At 40.8% G+C, this 21,007-nt stretch overlaps 1 protein-coding gene across 1 annotated transcript in view; it reads left to right on the top strand.

The window, feature by feature from the left end:
• ntf4.S (neurotrophin 4 S homeolog) overlaps nucleotides 1–8,606 on the top strand; it is a 76,569-nt gene extending 67,963 nt beyond the window's left edge. The window contains exon 2 of the mRNA XM_041571617.1: nucleotides 6,694–8,606. Coding sequence (XP_041427551.1) covers nucleotides 6,715–7,425 — 711 coding nt within the window. The 5' untranslated portion in view covers nucleotides 6,694–6,714 and the 3' untranslated portion in view covers nucleotides 7,426–8,606. The remainder of the gene's footprint in view (nucleotides 1–6,693) is intronic.
• Nucleotides 8,607–21,007: the final 12,401 nt, after the last annotated feature.

Here is a 21,007-nt window from a genome sequence, read left to right as displayed (position 1 = left end):
TTAACTTCGACAGTCGAATATCGAGGGTTAATTAACCCTCGATATTCGACCCTATGTAAATCTGCCCCTTAGTAGTGGGAAGGTAGAGGTATAGCTCCAGTCGCGGATGTGTGTGTTGCATGACTTATCAAGTTCAACATTTGCTGAATCTGATTGGTTAAAGAGTATACTGGATTTGATTGGTGTCTGCTTTATTTATCCACCTTTATAGACTCCTATTACCTGTTTGGTTTATATCCAGGGTTTTAGATGCACTTAAAGAGTGCTCACTGAAATATTGAGAGCTTTAGAACATCTAGGGATATGGCATGAAAGACAATGAAAGAACAATTTAATGTAGAATGCTTATTTACAGTCTATCACTAGTGATGGGCGAATCTGTCCTGTTTTGCTTCGCCAAAAAATTCACGAAACTCTGAAAAGAATTGCGAAACGCATTGAAGTCAATGGCCGTCAAAATAATTCTGACCTGCAAAAATTTTTACTTGTTCGGCAATTTTTACACGTGCATCTTTTTTGTCCAAATGCATTAAAGTCAATGGGAGTCAAAAATATTTGCAACTTACATGTGCAACTTTTTTGTGAAGCAAATTTTTTGAAAAAATTGCTGCGAATTCATGCCTGGTGAATACATTTCGCCCATCGCTATCTATTGCTGGAAATATAGGAGAGTAATATTGTAATGAACTAACCAATGTTTGACTTCAAAGGGGGGTTTATCACAACCAAAAGTATCTGCTCTAGAATAAAGAAGGTCCCCCCTAAGGTATTGAATTTCTAGGTGGCGTTCCTACATAAATATAATTAAAGGACATGTAAAGGCAAAAAAATAAAATCCCATTTTTACTTTCTTTAATGAAAAAGAAACCTATCTCCAATATACTTTAATTAAAAAATGTGTACCGTTTTTGTAAGAAACCTGACTGTATGTAGTGAAATTCTCCCTTCATTTACTGCTGTGGATAGGAGTTGTCAGACGGTCCCTAACTGCTCTGCAGGGAAACAATCATACTTATGAACAGCAGGGGGAGCCCCCGCCTTACTTCCCAGCCATGCAGAACTCAAGCAGCTTTGTTTATGACGATCCCTAAGCAGCCCAGACCACACTGAGCATGTGCACAGTCTTAGTCTTGCAAAGATGTTTAACAAAGTTACAAGATGGTGACCCCCTTTAGCCAACTTTGAAAGCATAAATCATTTGTTTGATCAGGCTTGTGGTGCAGTAAGTTCAGGTTTATATTAAGTATACAAAATACAGCATTTCTAGCCTTATTCTATTTTAGACTTTACATGCCCTTTAAAGCTCAGTGTCTGTGCTTTTAACCAAACACTGCCTCTATATTTATCTTTATGTTTCATACAAAGTACAATTTATACCTATTTATTTTGTCTCATAATGGAAATACATTAAATGAGCTGAGAACTAAGAGGCCTGTGTAAGTGGCTGAACTACTAACCCAAATAAAGACGGCGTGGTTGCATAGTTGAAATAATCCCGTCATTGCCCATGGCTTGAAATGACAGTAAAATGAACCAATAATTAGGCCTCTGCATGTAAGCCTGTGATTTTCCCACTTCTGCAGAACTTCAAAACAAAATCCTCTGTTGGTGGACTAACTAATTAACTAAGCAAAGGGCTTACTACTTTGCCATTCTACCAAAGGTAATAGTGTAAGTAAGGGTAAGATATACTGAATATATCACCCTCCCTTAGGTATTACAGGTATGGGACCTGTTATTCAGAATGCTCGAGACCTGGGGCTTTCCGGATAACGGATCTTGCCGTAATTTGGATCTTCATACATTAAGGGGCACATTTACTAAGCTCGAGTGAAGGATTCGAAGTAAAAAAACTTAGAATTTCAAAGTATTGTTTTTTGGGTACTTCGACCATCAAATAGGCTACTACGACCTTCGACTACGACTTCGACTTCGATTCGAACGGTTCTAACTAAAAATCATTCAACTATTTGACCATTCGATAGTCGAAGTACTGTCTCTTTAAAAAAATACTTCAGTAGTTTAAACCTATCGAGGTACAATGTTAGCCTATGGGGACCTTCCCCATTACTTTTTTGATTGAAGGAAAATTGATTGATCGATTAAAATCCTTCGATTGTTTGCGGTAAATCCTTCGAATCCGATATTCGTAGGATTTTACTTTGAGGGTCAAATTCGAGGGTTTATTAACCCTCGATATTCGACCCTTAGTAAATGTGCCCCTACGTCTACTAGAAAATCATGTAAACATTAAATAAACCCAATAGGATGGTTCTGTTTCCAATAAGTATTGATTATATCTTAGCTTGGGTCAAGTACAAGATACTGTTTTATTATTACAACATACCTGTATTGTATAGTTATTAAGCTAACATGAATAAATAACATATATAAATAGATGATTATCATAGATGTGTAGAGGTACAACACTTACATACCCTTCTCCTTAGTCGCGGACGGGCTTTAGGGAAGAGGCACAAGCTGCTATTTCGCGAGATTAGTCTCCCGGCGACAAATTGCTTCTTCTTCAGGCGTCTAATCTCCCTGAACTGCCTTTCCGCTGGCCAGAATGTAAATCGTCGGCGGGATGACACTCGGATCGCTTCTGTTTTCCAAAGTCGCCCGAAATTTCCTCGTGGGGCAACTTCGGACAACTTTGGAAAACGAAGTCTTGCGAGTGCCATCCCGGTGGCGATTTACATTCTAGCCAGCAGGAAGACAGTTCAGGGAGATTATTTGCCCGAAGAAGAATCAATTTATCGCTGGGCGAATAATCTTCCGAAATAGCAATGTGTGTCTCTGCCCTTAGGCTTTGGAGATTGTAGTAACTGGCGAGACGCCAGTTACTTCACGCCGGCATCCATTGCAGAAATCAACATACTCTCGCGTATTCGGCGCCGATCCAGGACATCACAAGGACAGCAGCGTTAGTGCAAAATTTCAGGCTTTATTTCAACATACACACAAGTAAGGGTTTTAGCGGTGGGCGTGCATGAGGAAGTGCCGGGAGATCCGGCAAGAAACGCGTAAGTCAGCCATGCACGCCCACCGCTAAAACCCTCACTTGTGTGTATGTTGAAATAAAGCCTGAAATTTTGCACTAACGCTACTGTCCTTGTGATGTCCTGGATCGGCGCCGAATACGCGAGAGTATGTCGATTTCTGCAATGGATGCCGGCGTGAAGTAACTGGCGTCTCGCACAGGCTGCGACCAGGCAGACACAGCAAGTCCGGATGAGCTCCGATGCGAACCGCATCTTTCTTTGTTTTATTTGGAGATTGTACCCTGGCATTTCACTGAAGGCCAAGATTTGGCATTTCTTATTGTCTCATCGTGTGTTTGTACCCGGTTGGGTGATCACTCAATTCAAATACTTCACATGTGATCGGAGAACTGTGCCAGACACTAACCACATCTCTAAAATGTTCTCACTTTCCTTTGATACTCGGTTTCATAATCTTTTCAATTGTCCCTCAAGGCTTTTATCTTTTTACAAGAGGTGTATAGCCATGCTGCCTGTGTATGGGGAAAGGTGAGACGACAGTATGACAGGAGCACGGTATATAGATTTCATAGCCATTAGCCATTCCAGCAGTTATTTCCAGTCCCCCTCTTCTCATTGATTCTTTTCATCTGCCTCCCAAGATTAAAGGCTTATTGGGGGTGATCAAAACAGAACATCCAAAGAGATGTCCTATAACTTTATAGTTATATTGACCCCTCAAGAATGTTAATATACAGGAACTGTGTGGGCTGTGTCCAATTAATCACAAGTACTTGCTATTTTCTTTGTTTTTTCCACATTTTATAATAACTGCCATGTTCATTATTTAGTCTCCCCTATACAGTGGCACAACTAGATTTTACTGGGCCCCACAGCAAATTAATTTTAGGGCCCCCAACATATCCTGGTTGTCCTTTTTGATTTAAATATGTTGAAACTGCTCATTAATTAGGGCCTTATGGGGTCCCTATTTCTCCTGGGCCCTCTGTTTCTCTGTAGTTACACCCCTGCCCCTATCTATAAACGGGCAAGTCAAGGAATCCTATTCAGCAGCCACAGACTTAATACCCAAAAATCAGAAATAAAGCAATTCATACATATAATCTACAGTATGTTATTATTCCAATGAGACCAGTGGAAATGTAATTTGTCAGTAAAGGTAGTCATTTCGATCCTTTGATCTGCTGAATAACAGTATTGAATGTAGGACCTCCCTGCTGATTTAGTCTACCAGTATAATTCTACATGTTTTGAAGAAGAGGAGCATATCAAATAAGTTTTGGGAGAGGGGGTGGAATATACATAGAATTATCTAGAAATGACTCATAGGACCCTACTTCTTATGTTCTGGCCTACACCTATGGAGTTTCCATTTGTGTCAACAAACAATCCCACACTGGAATGGGATCTTAGGATGACTTGAGACCTACTGTATAGGGTCCACCACTGTACAATTATATTTCCTGAATAAAATTGTATCTGTGCATAAAACATGGTGAATCAGTGGGGTTTCTCTATTAAAGGAAATCTATACCCCCAGAATGAACACTTAAGCAACAGATAGTTTGCATCATATTAACTGGCATATTAAAGAATCTAACCAAACTGGTCTATATATTTAAGTAAATATTGACCTTTTACATCTCTTGCCTTGAGCCACCATTTCATGATGGTCTGTGTGCTGCCTCAGAGATCACCTGACCAGAAATATTGCAGCTCTAACTGTACCAGGAAGAGATCACCTGACCAGAAATATTGCAGCTCTAACTGTAACAGGAAGAAGTGTTGAAGCAAAAGACAGAACTATGTCTGTTAATTGGCTCAAGTGACCTAACAAGTATGGTTTGTTGGTATGTTTGTGTGCACTGTGAATCGTACGATCCCAGGGGGCTGCCCTTTTAAAATGGCAATTTTCTATTTATGATTACTCAATGGCACATACTACTAGAAAAGTATATTATTATGAAAATGTTTTGTGCAATATCTTTTTACAGATTCCTACATTGTTTGGGGGTAAAGTTTTCCTTTAACTTGTGTAATTCGGAGCCAAATGCATTAGAGAAGGAACCTGTGGGTTACAGATGGTTTATAGTAAGAGTAAGAGGAGCAGATATTCTTGCAGAACCATTGGTCCATAGGCATTGGTCCTCAAGTTTATTGATGGGTGAATTTATTAAGCAGGCATGAATTCGCAGCAAACGTGTGTGTGGTTTGCCGCCGGCGAATAAATTTGCGAATTTGCCGTGAAAATTCACCGCTGGTGAAAAATTTGGACGCCGGTGACGGTTTTGATGCTGGCGTCAATGTTTTTCCGATGCCGGCGTTTCGCAAATTTTTCCCCCCATTTCGTGAATTTAGCTCGAAATTCGTGGCGAAGCGATACAAGACAAATTCGCTCATCACTACTCAAGTTCATTTTTTACCACCATTGTGGTTTGCAGCCTTGGGCTTTAGTATTTCAGCAGCAATATGATATGATATGAAAGTCATTATTTTTCTTTGAACTTCAAATCAAGTAATTTTATACAAGCTAGAATAATACAGCTTTTGTTTGTGAGTGTGTGTGAGGGGGTTCTACCTGTGTCTTTGTGATCAATGTGTAGGGGAAAATGTGAGTTCCAAACTTGTAGATTTTAGATTTGCCAGTGGTTTTCAACCTGTGGGGCTTGGAGCAGTGGAAGGGGACTCATCCAGAATGCCAATATGGTGAGAATATTTATATGTTCTCCTGGGTAAACCTGACATTCCAACGTGAAGGTCAATAATGTTGGGATTATGGGTGATAATCTTGGTATTTTAGATATTATGGCTGAATGACTGATACACCATTTTTTTCATATATATATATATATATATATATATATATATATATATATATATATATATATATATATATATATATATATACTGTATATAACCTTGGTACCAGATGAGAGAGGTCCTGGCCAAAGGTTGTACTTCCAAGGGAGGATTTAAAATGAAAAAGGCTAACAACCATTAAAGGGCATGTAAAGGCATCTTTAATGAAAAAGAAACCTATCTCCAATATACTTTAATTAAAAAATATGCACCGTTTTTATAAGAAACCTGACTGTATGTAGTGAAATTCTCCCTTCATTTACTGCTGTGGATAGGAATTGGAAGACGGTCCCTAACTGCTGAGCAGGGAAACAATCATACTTATGAACAGCAGGGGGAGCCCTCGCCTTACTTCCCAGCCATGCAGAACTCAAACAGCTTTGTTTATGACGATCCCTAAGCAGCCCAGACCACACTGAGCATGTGCACAGTCTTAGTCTTGCAAAGATGTTTAACAAAGTTACAAGATGGTGACCCCCTGTAGCCAACTTTGAAAGCATAAATCATTTGTTTGATTAGGCTTGTGGTGCAGTAAGTTCATGTTTATATTTAGTATACAAAATACAGCATTTCTAGCCTTATTTTATTTTAGACTTTACCTTTTAATGCCCAGTTCTGCCCATTGCCTTATAGATGTTAAAGTCCCAATATTGCATTGTCATCCTCGGCTGTTTACAACAAACATTAAAACTTGTACTTATATTGAACATTCTGTTGTTCTTCCAATATTACATCACACTTAGACCCTAAAAGAATTCTATGTATATAATTTGCATAAATTATATAATGGCAGCCCTATTCTAATTCTGTTTTTTTTTTTTTTTTGCAGTGGTCTGAGGTGGATTAAGTAATGATCCTCCGCCTTTATGCCATGGTGATCTCATACTGTTGTGCCATCTGCGCTGCCCCCTTCCAGAGCCGGAACACAGATTTGGATTATGGCCCCGATAAAACATCAGAAGCCTCAGACCGGCAATCAGTTCCCAACAACTTCAGTCATGTCCTGCAAAATGGGTTCTTTCCAGATTTGTCATCCACCTATTCCAGCATGGCTGGTAAGGACTGGAACCTATACTCACCTAGAGTGACTCTTTCAAGTGAGGAGCCTTCTGGACCTCCACTACTTTTCTTGTCAGAGGAGACAGTGGTACATCCAGAACCAGCCAACAAGACTTCCCGGCTAAAACGGGCATCAGGATCTGATTCGGTCAGCTTGTCCCGTCGGGGAGAGCTCTCTGTGTGTGACAGTGTCAACGTCTGGGTTACCGATAAACGTACAGCCGTGGATGATCGGGGTAAAATAGTGACTGTCATGTCTGAGATTCAGACTCTAACAGGACCACTGAAGCAATACTTCTTTGAGACCAAGTGCAATCCATCAGGCAGCACCACTAGAGGATGCCGAGGTGTAGACAAAAAGCAATGGATATCTGAGTGCAAAGCAAAACAGTCTTATGTGAGGGCTCTGACCATAGATGCCAACAAGCTTGTGGGTTGGCGTTGGATCCGTATTGACACAGCGTGTGTCTGTACCTTGTTGAGTCGGACAGGAAGGACGTAAAAGACGAGGGTTAGCAAAATAGAGAGAAGAGGTTGATCCCTCTCCTTGCATTACTGTGGTTAGGGAATGAGGAATGCTTTTCCTTAACCTGTTTACAGCATGGCACAAAAGGCCTTCAACACACACATTCCTGGAGTCTCAACACCAATGTAAACATTTACAGAAGAGGCTTCCAAGATGCATGCAACTGGATATAAATGAGCACCAAGTGGCCTTGTTCAGCAGTTCCGGGAGGAGAATCTTACTTTCCGTTAGCTCACTCAGTGCCTTTTCACGTTGGAGTCATGCGGCTGATGACTATATCATGGAATATTGTTACAGGGAAGGCAGAAAACTGGCACTTTCACTGGTGCCTGGTATTTACTGTGTCGCCTTTACTCAAAGAGCTGGAAATCTTGAAGAGTTTGATTGTAAAAACGGGCAACGTAGAACTTTGCTAGCATTGAACGTGACAGATTTGGCTAAGCTGGTACATTAAATGTGAAGAAGGTCCTTGGAGCAGCAAATGATTCCCCCCCGGGGGATGGTGTCCCCCCATCCCCATTTGACAATTCATATTGTAAGCTAGTATAAAGGGATTATTCTATTTGTAAATTTTATATATATATATATATACATTATATATATATTGAGAACTATAACTTATTTGCAACAAATTTTTATGGACTGCTACTTGTGGTCTTTGGATCCTGCCTTCCACAGCTTCTCTTTTTCTACCCCATATTTATTTCCTATTGGCTTATAACCATGTTATAACCCGGCTGACCCACCTGAATAGGCACAGCTTGGTGGATTCTGTTAGATGATCAGCAATTGTTATTGACCTGCCTTTGACCTAGTTAGGGAAATAATGTGTGTTTCTAAATAAGTGGTAAAATAGAAGTATATGTATGTTTGACTATATGAAAATCAGATTGCAATCTGCCATATTGTTTGCGATGATTATGGCAATGCCCCTAAAAATCAATGGCATTGGCCTATCTTCCATGCATAGCAATTTCTCTTATATACGGATATCCATGTTAGGGGGAAAAAGGTAGATAAACCCGCCTTATAAATAGGACATGGTTCTCTCCAACAGAACATCTACTATTCTTAAAGGGGACCCGTCACCCAAAAAAATTATTTCAAATCCTATTTTATCATGTTAGTCAAGCAAAATGAACTTTAATTCCACTGTATAAATTATTTAAATCTTGTTTCCATCAGTCTGGGAATTCATAATTATATCAAGCAGGCAGGAGCCATTTTGTGGACACTGTTATTAAGACAAGTCTTGCATCATCTCAGAGTCTTGTTTGTGCACCAGAATGGGGGACCTGATGTCCATCCCCATGTACTGGTTACACAATTCAATGGTTAAGAGAACTGGGGGAATGTGGGAAGTGCAGTGACATCTAGGAAGTGCTGAATGGAAAGTGAAAGTAATTGTCTGCTCCGCCTCTATGCCTAGGCATAGAGGAGGGGCAGACAATATTTGATTGACAGCTGATATTTTTAAATGAGTTTACAACAGCTATGAATGCTTTAATAAAAAAAGAAATTGGATTTCATAATTAATTTGAAAAGGACTTTTATTATACAGATTTTTATGTCTGGGTGACGGGTCCACTTTAAGCATTTATGTCAGTGCTGTACCGTCTTGAAATGCTCGATTCATTGTTAGATTTTGTTAGAGTGAATGAAAGAAAATATAATTCAGCTCAAAGCCCACGGAACCCACCACTTTAAGAACAGGGTTGAGTAGGTCATGGGCAAATATTCTAGTGGTGATGCTGCTACCACCCATTACCTGCCCCTCCAGTGATGTATCAGCCTACGCCTGACTCGTTCGATGTCCCCGGGGACCGGTCAAGTGTGGGAAGGAGCAGGTTATCTAGAATCAATTCTGCCACACTTTTGTGCTTTTCTTCAGTGGAAGTTGGCTTTTCTCTAGTCAACACTTCATTTTTTATCAGTTACTTGCATACTTGTTTGGCTTCTACAACATTGTCAGAACCAGCAGTGCAGGGAACAGCAAGGGACACATAGCTACTGCTTTCCGACCGAAACGTTGGACTCTACTAAAAATAAAAAGGCAAAGATTTTTCAAGGGTGTGCCGGTTTGAAGATTTGTGTATATATATATATATATATATATATATATATATATATATATATATATATATATATATATATATATATATGTCTGTGTGTGTGTATATATATATATATATATATATATATATATATATATATATATATATATATATATATATTTACACTTGAAGAAGTCACAGGGACCAAGAGAAGATGCAGGTGCTAATGCAGAACTATAGCAACCAACCCAGATATTTGCTTTTATCTTCAAATTTGAAGTAACTGACCAGAACTGTTTGCTGATTGGTGGGGCAATGTACTGGTGCAATAAACTACCTATGCTTTGTTTATACAAATCCTTACATATTTGCATTATGTCTAGTGCAGAAGCCTAAAGACAGATGATCAACTGTAATACAAGAACGTGGAAGAATTTGCCATACTGAATCAGCCAGGAAATCATGTAACAGACCTTTCACAGAGTAACAGAGTTTTCACTGTCGGGGTCAGTGACCCCCTATTTGAAATCTGAAAAGAAGCACAAGAGGAAGGCAAATAATTTAAAAAACCAGGGCCGCTCCTGCCACGAGGCAAGTTGAGAGCGGCCAGTTACAAGGGGCGGCAAAAAGCCTCCTCTTGCAAATTAAAGAGCAGCAGAGATACGGCCCCCTTTGACCTGCTCCGAGCGGAAAAAAGGGGGGCATTGGGAGGCAGCAGCCCCAGGATCGCCCCTGTCAAAAACTTTTAAAAAAGAAGACCATGTGAAAAATTGCTAACAACAGTTATGTCTATAACATAATAAAAGGTCATGCAAAGCTTTTAAAATGCTTTTAAAAAAAATCTGAAATAGTAAACCATAAATCTGTAGCCAATGGTCGGCACTACAGACACAGCCCCAGATAGCACAGAGCTGCTTCTATGGAGAGCTAAAATCAAATAGTTCTGTCTTTTCTTTTTTGTTTTCTTTCTTTCCATCCAAAAAGTAACTGCTTGAGCAAGGAATGAAATGTCAGGTACCCCTACTAATATATTCTCTATATTTTCCCTTTCTGCCATCCCCCTCTATAAAATTCCCTCCAAAGGAAGGCATTAAACTAAATGACTTGTTTTCTATCAGATTAAGTTTCTTATATAACTTATTTTTAATGATCAATAGTCTGTTGATGTTTTTGTTGTCATGAAATCTCTGAAACAGGAAAACAAAAATAAAATGTTTTTTTTTCTATGGTATACTTTATTTTTGTTTTTCTTTGCATTGCACACATATTGCGCTAAGTCCTAAGGCTTATACCAAAGTGGGCAGATTGGGGGGGGGGTAATATACTGCTGAGTAGTGAATTAGCAGGATATAACTGGTGATGTCCCAGAAGTCTTGGAGTAATAGATACCATTATGTGATGAGGGTCTGGATGGTCTTCTAGACCTGATCAAATCACTAAATAATCAGATATTGACCTGCTTTGGCCACCCAAGTGGTGCATCAAACCAGACTGATGTAATTGTTAAGCCTCTGGGACAACTCTTGAATCACATAGGGGTTGACTCTTCAGGAAAGGGCAACGTCCATAGCGTAAGGTGGTCCTTACCAAATGGGATTCTACAGACGGCTTGGTCAATATCTTGCTGAAGAAGTGGTCAAAGAGTCTGAAGTCATTTTGGCCCCATACACAGGACAATAAGCTGAAAACAGATGATATGAGTGTATGTATATCTTCTTCCAACTTCAAGCCCTCATCAATGGTTCATGCTATGGAGCCATCATCATTCCTGATCAAAGCTCCATAGTGAACCGAAATGTTGAAGTTTCAATAAATGTTCTTCATTAATCATCTTCACTAGATACAACATGCTGATTGAAGTAATAACATGATCTTAGATGATCAATTACTTCCTTGCTGGAATGGATTCTCCGGGCTCAGGCCTGACCATATGTTAAAGACAATTACAAGAGAAACATATTTCTTCGTAAAAAAATATGTAGTGCCGCAATATTTATAAAGTGCTAAGTGCCAATTGAATCATAAACTGTTCTATAATTTCCAAATCAATTCTGTGCCATCACATTAATTAGTAAATCAATAAATTCCAATAAAAAATGAATCAACTACTCCAATAGATAAATAAATCATTAATTAATTAAACTACCTGTGCTTTAATATTTTATAAATATTATAAAATCGAGAGTGAGTTCATTAACTTACAAATGCCGGCAATTCATGAAATATTTATCAGGGAAATAGTTGGAGAGTGTTGGGTTTTACTGCTATTTTATCTAAGAAGAATATTGTTTGGTGATTACACCTCTATACAATCCGAAAAGTCTTTAGAAAGTAACACGGACATTTTCTCTTTTTTAATTAAGGAGAAAGATATTTCTCATCTTTCCATAAGACAGATGTGCTGTGCAGTTACAATGAAAAAGGATTATATCCAGCCATAGAACATACCCCACAATGCTTAAAGGGCATGTAAAGGCAAAAAAATAAAACCCCATTTTTACTGTCTTTAATGAAAAAGTAACCTATCTCCAATATACTCTAGTTAAAAAATATCTACTGTTTTTATAAGAAACCTGACTGTGTGCAGTGAAATTCTCCCTTCATTTACTGCTGTGGATAGGAATTGTCAGACGGTCCCTAACTGCTCTGCAGGGAAACAATCATACTTATGAACAGCAGGGGGAGCCCCTGCCTTACTTCCCAGCCATGCAGAACTCAAGCAGCTTTGTTTATGCCGATCCCTAAGCAGCCCAGACCACACTGAGCATGTGCACAGTCTTAGTCTTGCAAAGATGTATAACAAAGTTACAAGATGGGGACCCCCTGTGGCCAACTTTGAAAGCATAAATCAGTTGTTTGATTAGGCTTGTGGTGCAGTAAGTTCATGTTTATATTTAGTATACAAAATACAGCATTTCTAGCCCTATTCTATTTTAGACTTTACATGCTCTTTAATCATGGTGGTTTGTAAATGGTACCTTTGGTAATATCTCATGAGCTGTAACATTTGTCTAAAGATACTTTTAAATATCCCCTTCATTCATTCCATTGCCCATTGATAAAATGTCGCATTACACAATTATAGTTTACGATATAATAATACCTGAACTGCAGTTTACTAGGATTACTAGAACTCTAAAAGGAGGAATAACACTCTCCTGTGTTGTATTTACATTTTGTACTCCTTTGTCATACTGCACAATATTTAATATGTGCAAGCTCTAATACTTGCTGCCTCCTTGTTCACCTCATAATACTATGAGTGTGTGCCAACATGGTTTGTTGTGCATAATAGAACTTAATTTCTTTTTATGAGAAGGTGAGCAGGGACCTCGATTCTGGGATGGCAGTGGATGTGATTTACTTAGAATTTGCTAAAGCATTTGATACAGTGCCACACAAAAGGTTACTGGTTAAATTAAGGAATGTTGGCCTGGAACATAGTATTTGTACCTGGATAGAGAACTGGCTAAAAGATAGACTACAAAGAGTGGTGGTAAATGGAACATTTTCTAATTGGACCAGTGTTGTTAGTGGAGTACCGCAGGGCTCTGTACTAGGTCCCTTGCTTTTCAACTTGTTTATTAATGACCTGGAGGTGGCCATTGAAAGTACTGTTTCTATTTTTGCAGATGATACTAAATTGTGCAGAACTATAGGTTCCATGCAGGATGCTGCCACTTTGTAAAGTGATTTGTCTAAGTTGGAAAACTGGGCAGCAAACTGGAAAATGAGGTTCAATGTTGATAAATGCAGGTTATGCATTTTGGCAAAAATAATATAAATGCAAGTTATACACTAAATGGCAATGTGTTGGGAGTTTCCTTAAAGGGATACTGTCATGAGAAAAAAATTTTTTTTCAAAATGAATCAGTTAATAGTGCTGCTCCAGCAGAATTCTGCACTGAAATCCATTTCTCAAAAGAGCAAACAGATTTTTTTATATTTAATTTTGAAATCTGACATGGGGCTAGACATTTTGTCAGTTTCCCAGCTGCCCCTGGTCGTGTGACTTGTGCCTGCACTTTAGGAGAGAAATGCTTTCTGGCAGGCTGCTGGTTTTCCTTCTCAGTGTAACTGAATGTGTCTCAGTGGGACATGGGTTTTTGCTATTGAGTGTTGTTCTTAGATCTACCAGGCAGCTGTTATCTTGTGTTAGGGAGCTGTAATCTGGTTACCTTCCCATTGTTCTTTTGTTTGGCTGCTGGGGGGAATAGGGAGTGGGGTGATATCACTCCAACTTGCAGTACAGCAGTAAAGAGTGATTGAAGTTTATCAGAGCACAAGTCACATGACTTGGGGCAGCTGGGAAATTGACAATATGTCTAGCCCCATGTCAGATTTCAAAATTGAATAAAAAAAAATCTGTTTGCTCTTTTGAGAAATGGATTTCAGTGCAGAATTCTGCTGGAGCAGCACTATTAACTGATTCATTTTGAAAAAATTTTTTTTTCCCATGACAGTATCCCTTTAAATGAGAAGGATCTAGGGGTCTTTGTAGATAACAAGTTGTCTAATTCTGGTCAGTGTCATTCTGTGGCCACTAAAGCAAATAAAGTTCTGTCTTGCATAAAAAAGGGCATTAACTCAAGGGATGAAAACATAATTATGCCTCTTTATAGGTCCCTGGCAGGCCCGGACTGGCAATTGGCCTGTTCGGGCATTTTCCCGACGGGCCGCTCTTTATTTAGTGTCAGTGGGCTGCTGCTCCTGATTGATCCAGCGGGCTCTAGGACCGCTCCTCCATCCTTTTTCACACTGTGGCTCTGCCCCTCCCACTCCTCTCTGCTCGGACGCTGCTGCCTCTGCCGGCTGTTTGTATGTCCCAGCACTTGAGCTCAGCATGAGCATGGAAGCCGGATGAATAGGAGATACTGCAGCTGCTGCCCTGCCTGCCTGTGCTGAGCCTGCACATAATGCTCCCTGCCTGTGAACACACCACATCAGTTACAGTAACATCAGGTTGGTGTGGATTTCTGTAGAGCAGGCAAAATCATTATGGGGTAGGAAGAGTCAACTGTGCTGAAAGTATCTGGTACTGACTAAATCTGTCTTTTTAAAAAATTTAACCTGGACTGTCTGTTTGTTTTCAACACTTTTCCACTTCAATTTTTTTTTATAAGAATGAATAAAATAGAAAAAAAAATGTTTTGTTGTCCAATGTATCCGTGTTACTAGTATGGGCCCTGCTGGCCCAGACCCAGTCCGTGCACTTCCCCCTTACCTTCCAGACCCTGGTCGCACTGGCAAAAGGTAGGTACACCCAGTGGGGCCCCTGCCAGCCCAGACCCACTCCCTGTACTTACTCCTAACCTCCCGGACCCCAGTCGCGCAAGGAAAAGGTGTGCACACTCACAGAGGTGGTTTCCCGGCAGATTGGATTTAGCGGCTGGGGGGCCCCTCAGTCCAACGCTGCTTGGCCCAGTCATGGTTCTTGTGCCGTACAGTGGACAGACCACTATATTTATCAAGGAATATAAAGGCACAAGGCTGCAGAATCTTAAACATATTTTACAAGGCAGCTCTTTACGCACATATTTTTTTTGCAGTTTTACCCCAATATATGAGTGGATGTGTACAAAAACCATTACAAGTGGGCTGCTTTGATTTTTTTTGCCCGGGCTGCTTTTTACCCCCAGTCCGGCCCTGGTCCCTGGTGAGGCCTCATCTGGAGTATGCAGTGCAGTTTTGGACTCCAGTCCTTAAGAGGGATATAAATGAGCTGGAGAGAGTGCAGAGACTAAGTGCAACTAAACTGGTTAGAGGGAGGGAAGACTTAAATTATGAGGGGAGACTGTCAAGGTTGGGGTTGTTTTCTCTGGAAAAAAGGCGCTTGCGAGGGGACATGATTACACTTTACAAGTACATTAGAGGACATTATAGACAAATAGCAGGGGACCTTTTTACCCATAAAGTGGATCACCGTACCAGAGGCCTCCCCTTCAGACTAGAAGAAAAGAACTTTCATTTGAAGCAACGTAGAGGGTTCTTCACAGTCAGGACAGTGAGGTTGTGGAATGCACTGCCGGGTGATGTTGTGATGCTGATTCAGTTAATGACTATAAGAGGGACTTGGATGGTTTTTTGGACAGACATAATATCAAAGGCTATTGTGATACTAAACTCTATAGTTAGTATAGATATGGGTATATAGAATTTATGTGAAAGTAGGGAGGGGTGTGTGTATGGATGCTGGGTTTTCATTTGGAGGGGTTGAACTTGATGGACTTTGTCTTTTTTCAACCCAATTTAACTATGTAACTATGTAACTATGATAGAGGGTATAAGGGCACATTTTTAAGCCCCAAGATAATTATTCATATATATTAAATCTCATATGATTTTTGGATGGCCACACCATTAAATATGTTCTGGTCCTTCTGCCCAGCTGACATTGGCTTTTTTGCTCTATATGTTTGGAGGCAATCCATAAAGACATTGCACCTCATTTACTAGTAGCCTTGGTGCAGAAATAGATGCAAATTATGTCAATATGTTTGTTGCACCAACTACTGTGACCTACTCGCAAGGAGCAACGTACCAAGTTGCAAACAAAGCCTATGCTTCTCACCTGTCATTGGCCAATCATTAAGTCTAGTGTTCTTCTTGCACCTTACATGCAAGTTCTTTTCTAGTATAGAAAAGAACTTGCATAGGCAATTATCCGAAAACCAGTTATCCAGAAAGCTCCGAATTAGGGAAAGGCCGTCTCCCATAGACTCCATTATAATTAAATAATCCAAATTTTTAAAAATGTAGCTTGTACTTGATCCCAACTAAGATATAATTAATCCTTATTGGAGGCAAAACCAGCCTATTGGGTTTATTTAATGTTTCAATTATTTTTAGTAGACTTAAAGTATGAACATCCAGATTACAGAAAGATCCATTATCCGGAAAACCCCAGGTCCCGAGCATTCTGGATAATAGGTCCCATACCTGTACCTCAAAATTGAGCACCATCCAATCAGTGTTGGACAGGGTCTATTAGGGCCCACCACAGAACTAAATATCCAAGGCTCACTAAATAATTAGGTGTAGATAATGATATTATGGGTGTTACAATTTTCAGTAAACTTTATTGACCCTTGGGTCAACAATTAGAACTAGGAGGCCTGTGGCTCAATTCAGTCCTTGGCTAATGGGGTTCTCTGCCCAGCCTAATCAATATCTAAACAAGGCCTGATCAGATATCATTTGGGGAGGGGAAGCAGTTGACAATGTGTAGATGTTGCTGGACTACAACTTCTTGCATACATACTACAACACCCTATTATAGGTGGGGGAGTTGTGGGAGTTGTAGGGATGGGCTATAAGTGCTCAGCATTCAGCTACGCTAAAACCACTCCATATGGGGAAAGTCTGAAGGTTGAGGAACAAAGACTGCTGTCATAAGGGGTGGCCTGATGGTTAAAGGTTGAAATTTGACGACTCCTATGGAGGAACAAGGAGGGCAAGAGGAATGTGTTCAGTGCCAATACAGACCAAATAGTAGGAATGTTAAGGATACATGAGCCCCTTGTACCCAGTCTCAGGCATACAATGCAGTGTTAAGGAGGCCATACATGGGCCGATAAAAGCTGCTGACAGACCAAGTCGGCAGCTTATTGGCCCGTGTATGGGGCCCCCCGACGGGCTTCCCCCGATCAAAAGTCGGCCAGATCTCGATCGGATGGGACAAAAAATCCCGTTGGATCGCGGCCGCATCTGTTCGTTGATGCGGTCCCGCGATCCGACCGCCCATTCCCATTCATTGGGATCCGATCATTTGGTCCTAGGGCCCACGATCGGATCAGCCCGATATTGCCCACCTCAAGGTGGGCATATCGGAGAGAGATCCACTCGTTTGGCGACATTGCCAAACGAGCGGATCTCTCCGTGTATGGCCACCTTAGACTACCTCGCCGTCATATCATGCTTTTTCACCCAGTTTGCTTATTCCTTTTTGTTGTTGTTACTTGCTTGCTTGCAGTACTTGCAGTTAATAGTTTTTAGCTATTACATCATGATGACATCACATTGGCAGGGATTTTCAATACCTCAAGATCAGGGCAGGCAAGGAATGTTTGAAACATTTATGAATGCAAACAAAATTCTCTCGCTTAGCAACACGCACTAAAGTTCTTCAAAATCACTCACTTTTTAATCTTAAAATCTCCTCTTCTGGAGCCATCACTTTGATTGTGTTCATGATAAAGCGCCCTATTAAAATACATAATCTCCAATGTTCAGAACTATTAATCTGACAATAAAAGTGCTTAACATGTTTGTTCCTGTCATTTACACAGCTCAGTTAGTTTTGTAGCAGAGGGATGTGCCAACCAGATATACAGTACAATACTGGTATGGGATCTGTTAACCGGAAACCATTCCCCTATAAGCAAATAATCCAAAATTTTAAAAATATTTCCGTTTTCTCTGTACTATTAAGACAACCCTTTGTACTTAATCCAAACTAAGATATAAATAATCCTTATTGGAAGCAAAACCAATTTATTGGGTTAATTTAATGTCTAAATGATTTTCTAGTAGACTAAGGGCTCTTAAACACGGCGGTTTTTACCCCTGCGTTGCAATTTCTTCCGTTCGGCCGCAGGGGAGCGCAGGAGTAGACACAGCCAATTATTTTGAAGGGGGCTGTACTCACACAGACGCATGTAAGCATCAAACGCATGTTGGAATGCAGCATGTTGCATTTCACCTGAGTTCGGTGCATATATGCGTCTGTGTGAGTACAACCCCCTTCAAAATAATTGGCTGCGTCTGCTTCTGCGCTCCCCTGCAACTGAATGGAAGAAATTGCAATTCAGGGGAGCGCAGGTAAAAACCACCGTGTGTAAGAGCCCTTAAAGTATTAAGATCTAAATTACAGAAAGTAAACTCTTAGGGTAAGGCCAGACGAGGAGATTCGGGGAGGTTTTGTTGCCTGGCGACTAATCGCCACGTCTTTTGCGCGACTATCTCTCCGAACTCCCTCAACTTTGGGCGATTATTGAAAACGCATCGCCGCGTGTGCATTAGCGCAGTCGATTTTGCGCTTATGGGGAAAAACCGCTGAGGCAGTTCGGGGAGATAGTCGCGCAAAAGACGTGGCGATTAGTCGCCAGGCGACAAAACCTCCCCGAATCTCCTCGTCTGGCCTTACCCTTAGCTTGTTAAAGAATGGACAGTTCTAAGCAACTTTTCAACTGGTCTTTATTATATTTCATCTACAGCAGAATCTTTTCTGCTGTAGATGAAATATAATAAAGACCAGTTGAAAAGTTGCTTAGAACTACTGGGGATGCTACTGGGGGTGTTTTCGGATTCGGGTATTCTTTAGTTAAAGGGTTGTGGTTGCCTTGGGCTAGTGCAGAATCTCAGAGCATAATGTGCAGCATTTCTAGCTACTTCTTTGTTTAGCTTTAGTTTTTATATGGCACATGGGAACGTTCCCAGAAATGTGTCACTTGCAAAGTTTCCCATCATGGAGCTGGCAATTGCCTCTCCATTGACTAGTATGGGAATCATTTGCCAGTGGCAGAAAAAATATTGAGTATTCATATAATCATTTATTGTATAACCTGAGTGCAGTTGTTTTCTTTGTCTTGCTGAGCTTTCTAAATCCCCCTGCAGTTTATAGTATGAAATTAAAGGATCAACAATTTAAGAGCTGTGTGAGAGTTATATGCTGACCAAACTCAAATTCTTAATAAACTTCTGAATTCATGACTCTATACAAAGCATTCGTTCTTGTGCCGTGAATGTGACTCGGCAACTTCACCCAGTGACTGCAAGGCCATTGGCTCCCAGGATCCCAAGACAAAGGAGGGTTTAATTACCGTGACAACACACAAACACAACAGTTGCAGCCCATTCCATGTAGTTAGTGCATTATCCGACTCCTTTCCTGGGATCATTTCTCCTGCTTTGAAGTTGAGATTTTTTTTTTATGATTAAGGATGAACGAGTTGGAGAGAAGCCAGGACTGGCATTTAACCAGCACAGGAGTTGGACTCAACCACACAGCACCGACTTCCTTCCCTCCTCCACATATCAGGGTAAGGCAGGAATTAAGTGATCTCCAATTTTTTCTTAAAGCCCAGAGATACATGTGGAAATATTGGCAAGTTTGGTAGAGCAGTTTTGGCCAATTTTGATCATACAACCCTGTAGTCCGAAATTGGAATTACAGTACATAGTAACATAGTTAAATCGGGTTGAAAAAAGACAAAGTCCATCAAGTTCAACCCCTCCAAATGAAAACCCAGCATCCATACACACACCCCTCCCTACTTTCACATAAATTCTATATATCCATATCTATACTAACTATAGAGTTTAGTATCACAATAGCCTTTGATATTATGGCTGTCCAAAAAATCATCCAAGTCCCTCTTATAGTCATTAACTGAATCAGCATCACAACATCACCCGGCAGTGCATTCCACAACCTCACTGTCCTGACTGGGAAGAACCCCCTACGTTGCTTCAAATGAAACTTCTTTTCTTCTAGTCTAAGGGTAGGGACACACTGGGCGATTTGGGGAGATTTAGTCGCCTGGCGACTAATCGCAGCGACTTTTCTGCCCGAATGCTTCCCCTCGCTCTGCGCCTGGCTAAAATGAAAAATCGCCTGCGCTAATCACACGCGGCGATTCATTTTCCGAAGTCGCCCGAAGTTGCCTCACGAGGAAACTTCGGGCGACTTCGGAAAACGAATCGCCGCGTGTGATTAGCGCAGGCGATTTTTCATTTTAGCCAGGCGCAGAGCGAGGGGAAGCATTCGGGGAAGATTGGTCGTGGAAAGTCGCGGCGATTAGTCGCCAGGCGACTAAATCTCCCCAAATCGCCCAGTGTGTCCCAGCCCTAAAGGGGAGGTCTCTGGTCCGGTGATCCTCTTTATGGGTAAAAAGGTCCCCTGCTATTTGTCTATAATACCCTCAGAAATCCCTGGAGGGGATCCTTATCACCCTAATGCCATAGGATTAAAATTTCTTCAATTTCACACACAGGACAAATAAACAGCCTGCCAACCAGGAGCAACTTTGAATAATACTGTCAGATGGTTTTATATCTGGGATGGGGATCCCTACTCTCATGTGCCAGTTCCTTCAGGACCCCTGAAAAGGATTCCCTTTGGCTTTCTGTGCCCTGAGAAGAGTAAAGGTGGCCATAGACGCAAAGATCTGCTCGTTTGGCGACATGGCCGAACGAGCGGATCTTTCCCCGATATTCCATTAACGAGCATGGCTATATCGGGGGTAATCTGATTGTTCAGCTGTATGGACAAACAATCCGATTACGATGTGCCATGGGCTCCAGCGGGATCTGGCGGGTCAAAATCAAACCTGATCGATCGACCAAACGACCGATCTCCGTCGGACGAAAGATGACGGCACTCCCCACACACCATCCGATTCATACGATAGGATCTGTGTGTCTATGGCCACCTTTAGCTTTGCTCTTTAGAGCCCTGACAAGGACCCCCTTTCCTTATGAACCCTTAATAGAGTGTACTTTTC

This window comes from Xenopus laevis, chromosome 7S, assembly GCF_017654675.1.
Source record: "Xenopus laevis strain J_2021 chromosome 7S, Xenopus_laevis_v10.1, whole genome shotgun sequence".
Taxonomy (NCBI): Eukaryota; Metazoa; Chordata; class Amphibia; order Anura; family Pipidae; genus Xenopus; species Xenopus laevis.
Note: the sequence above shows the minus strand (reverse complement) of the source record. Positions and strands in the feature narration are given on the sequence as shown.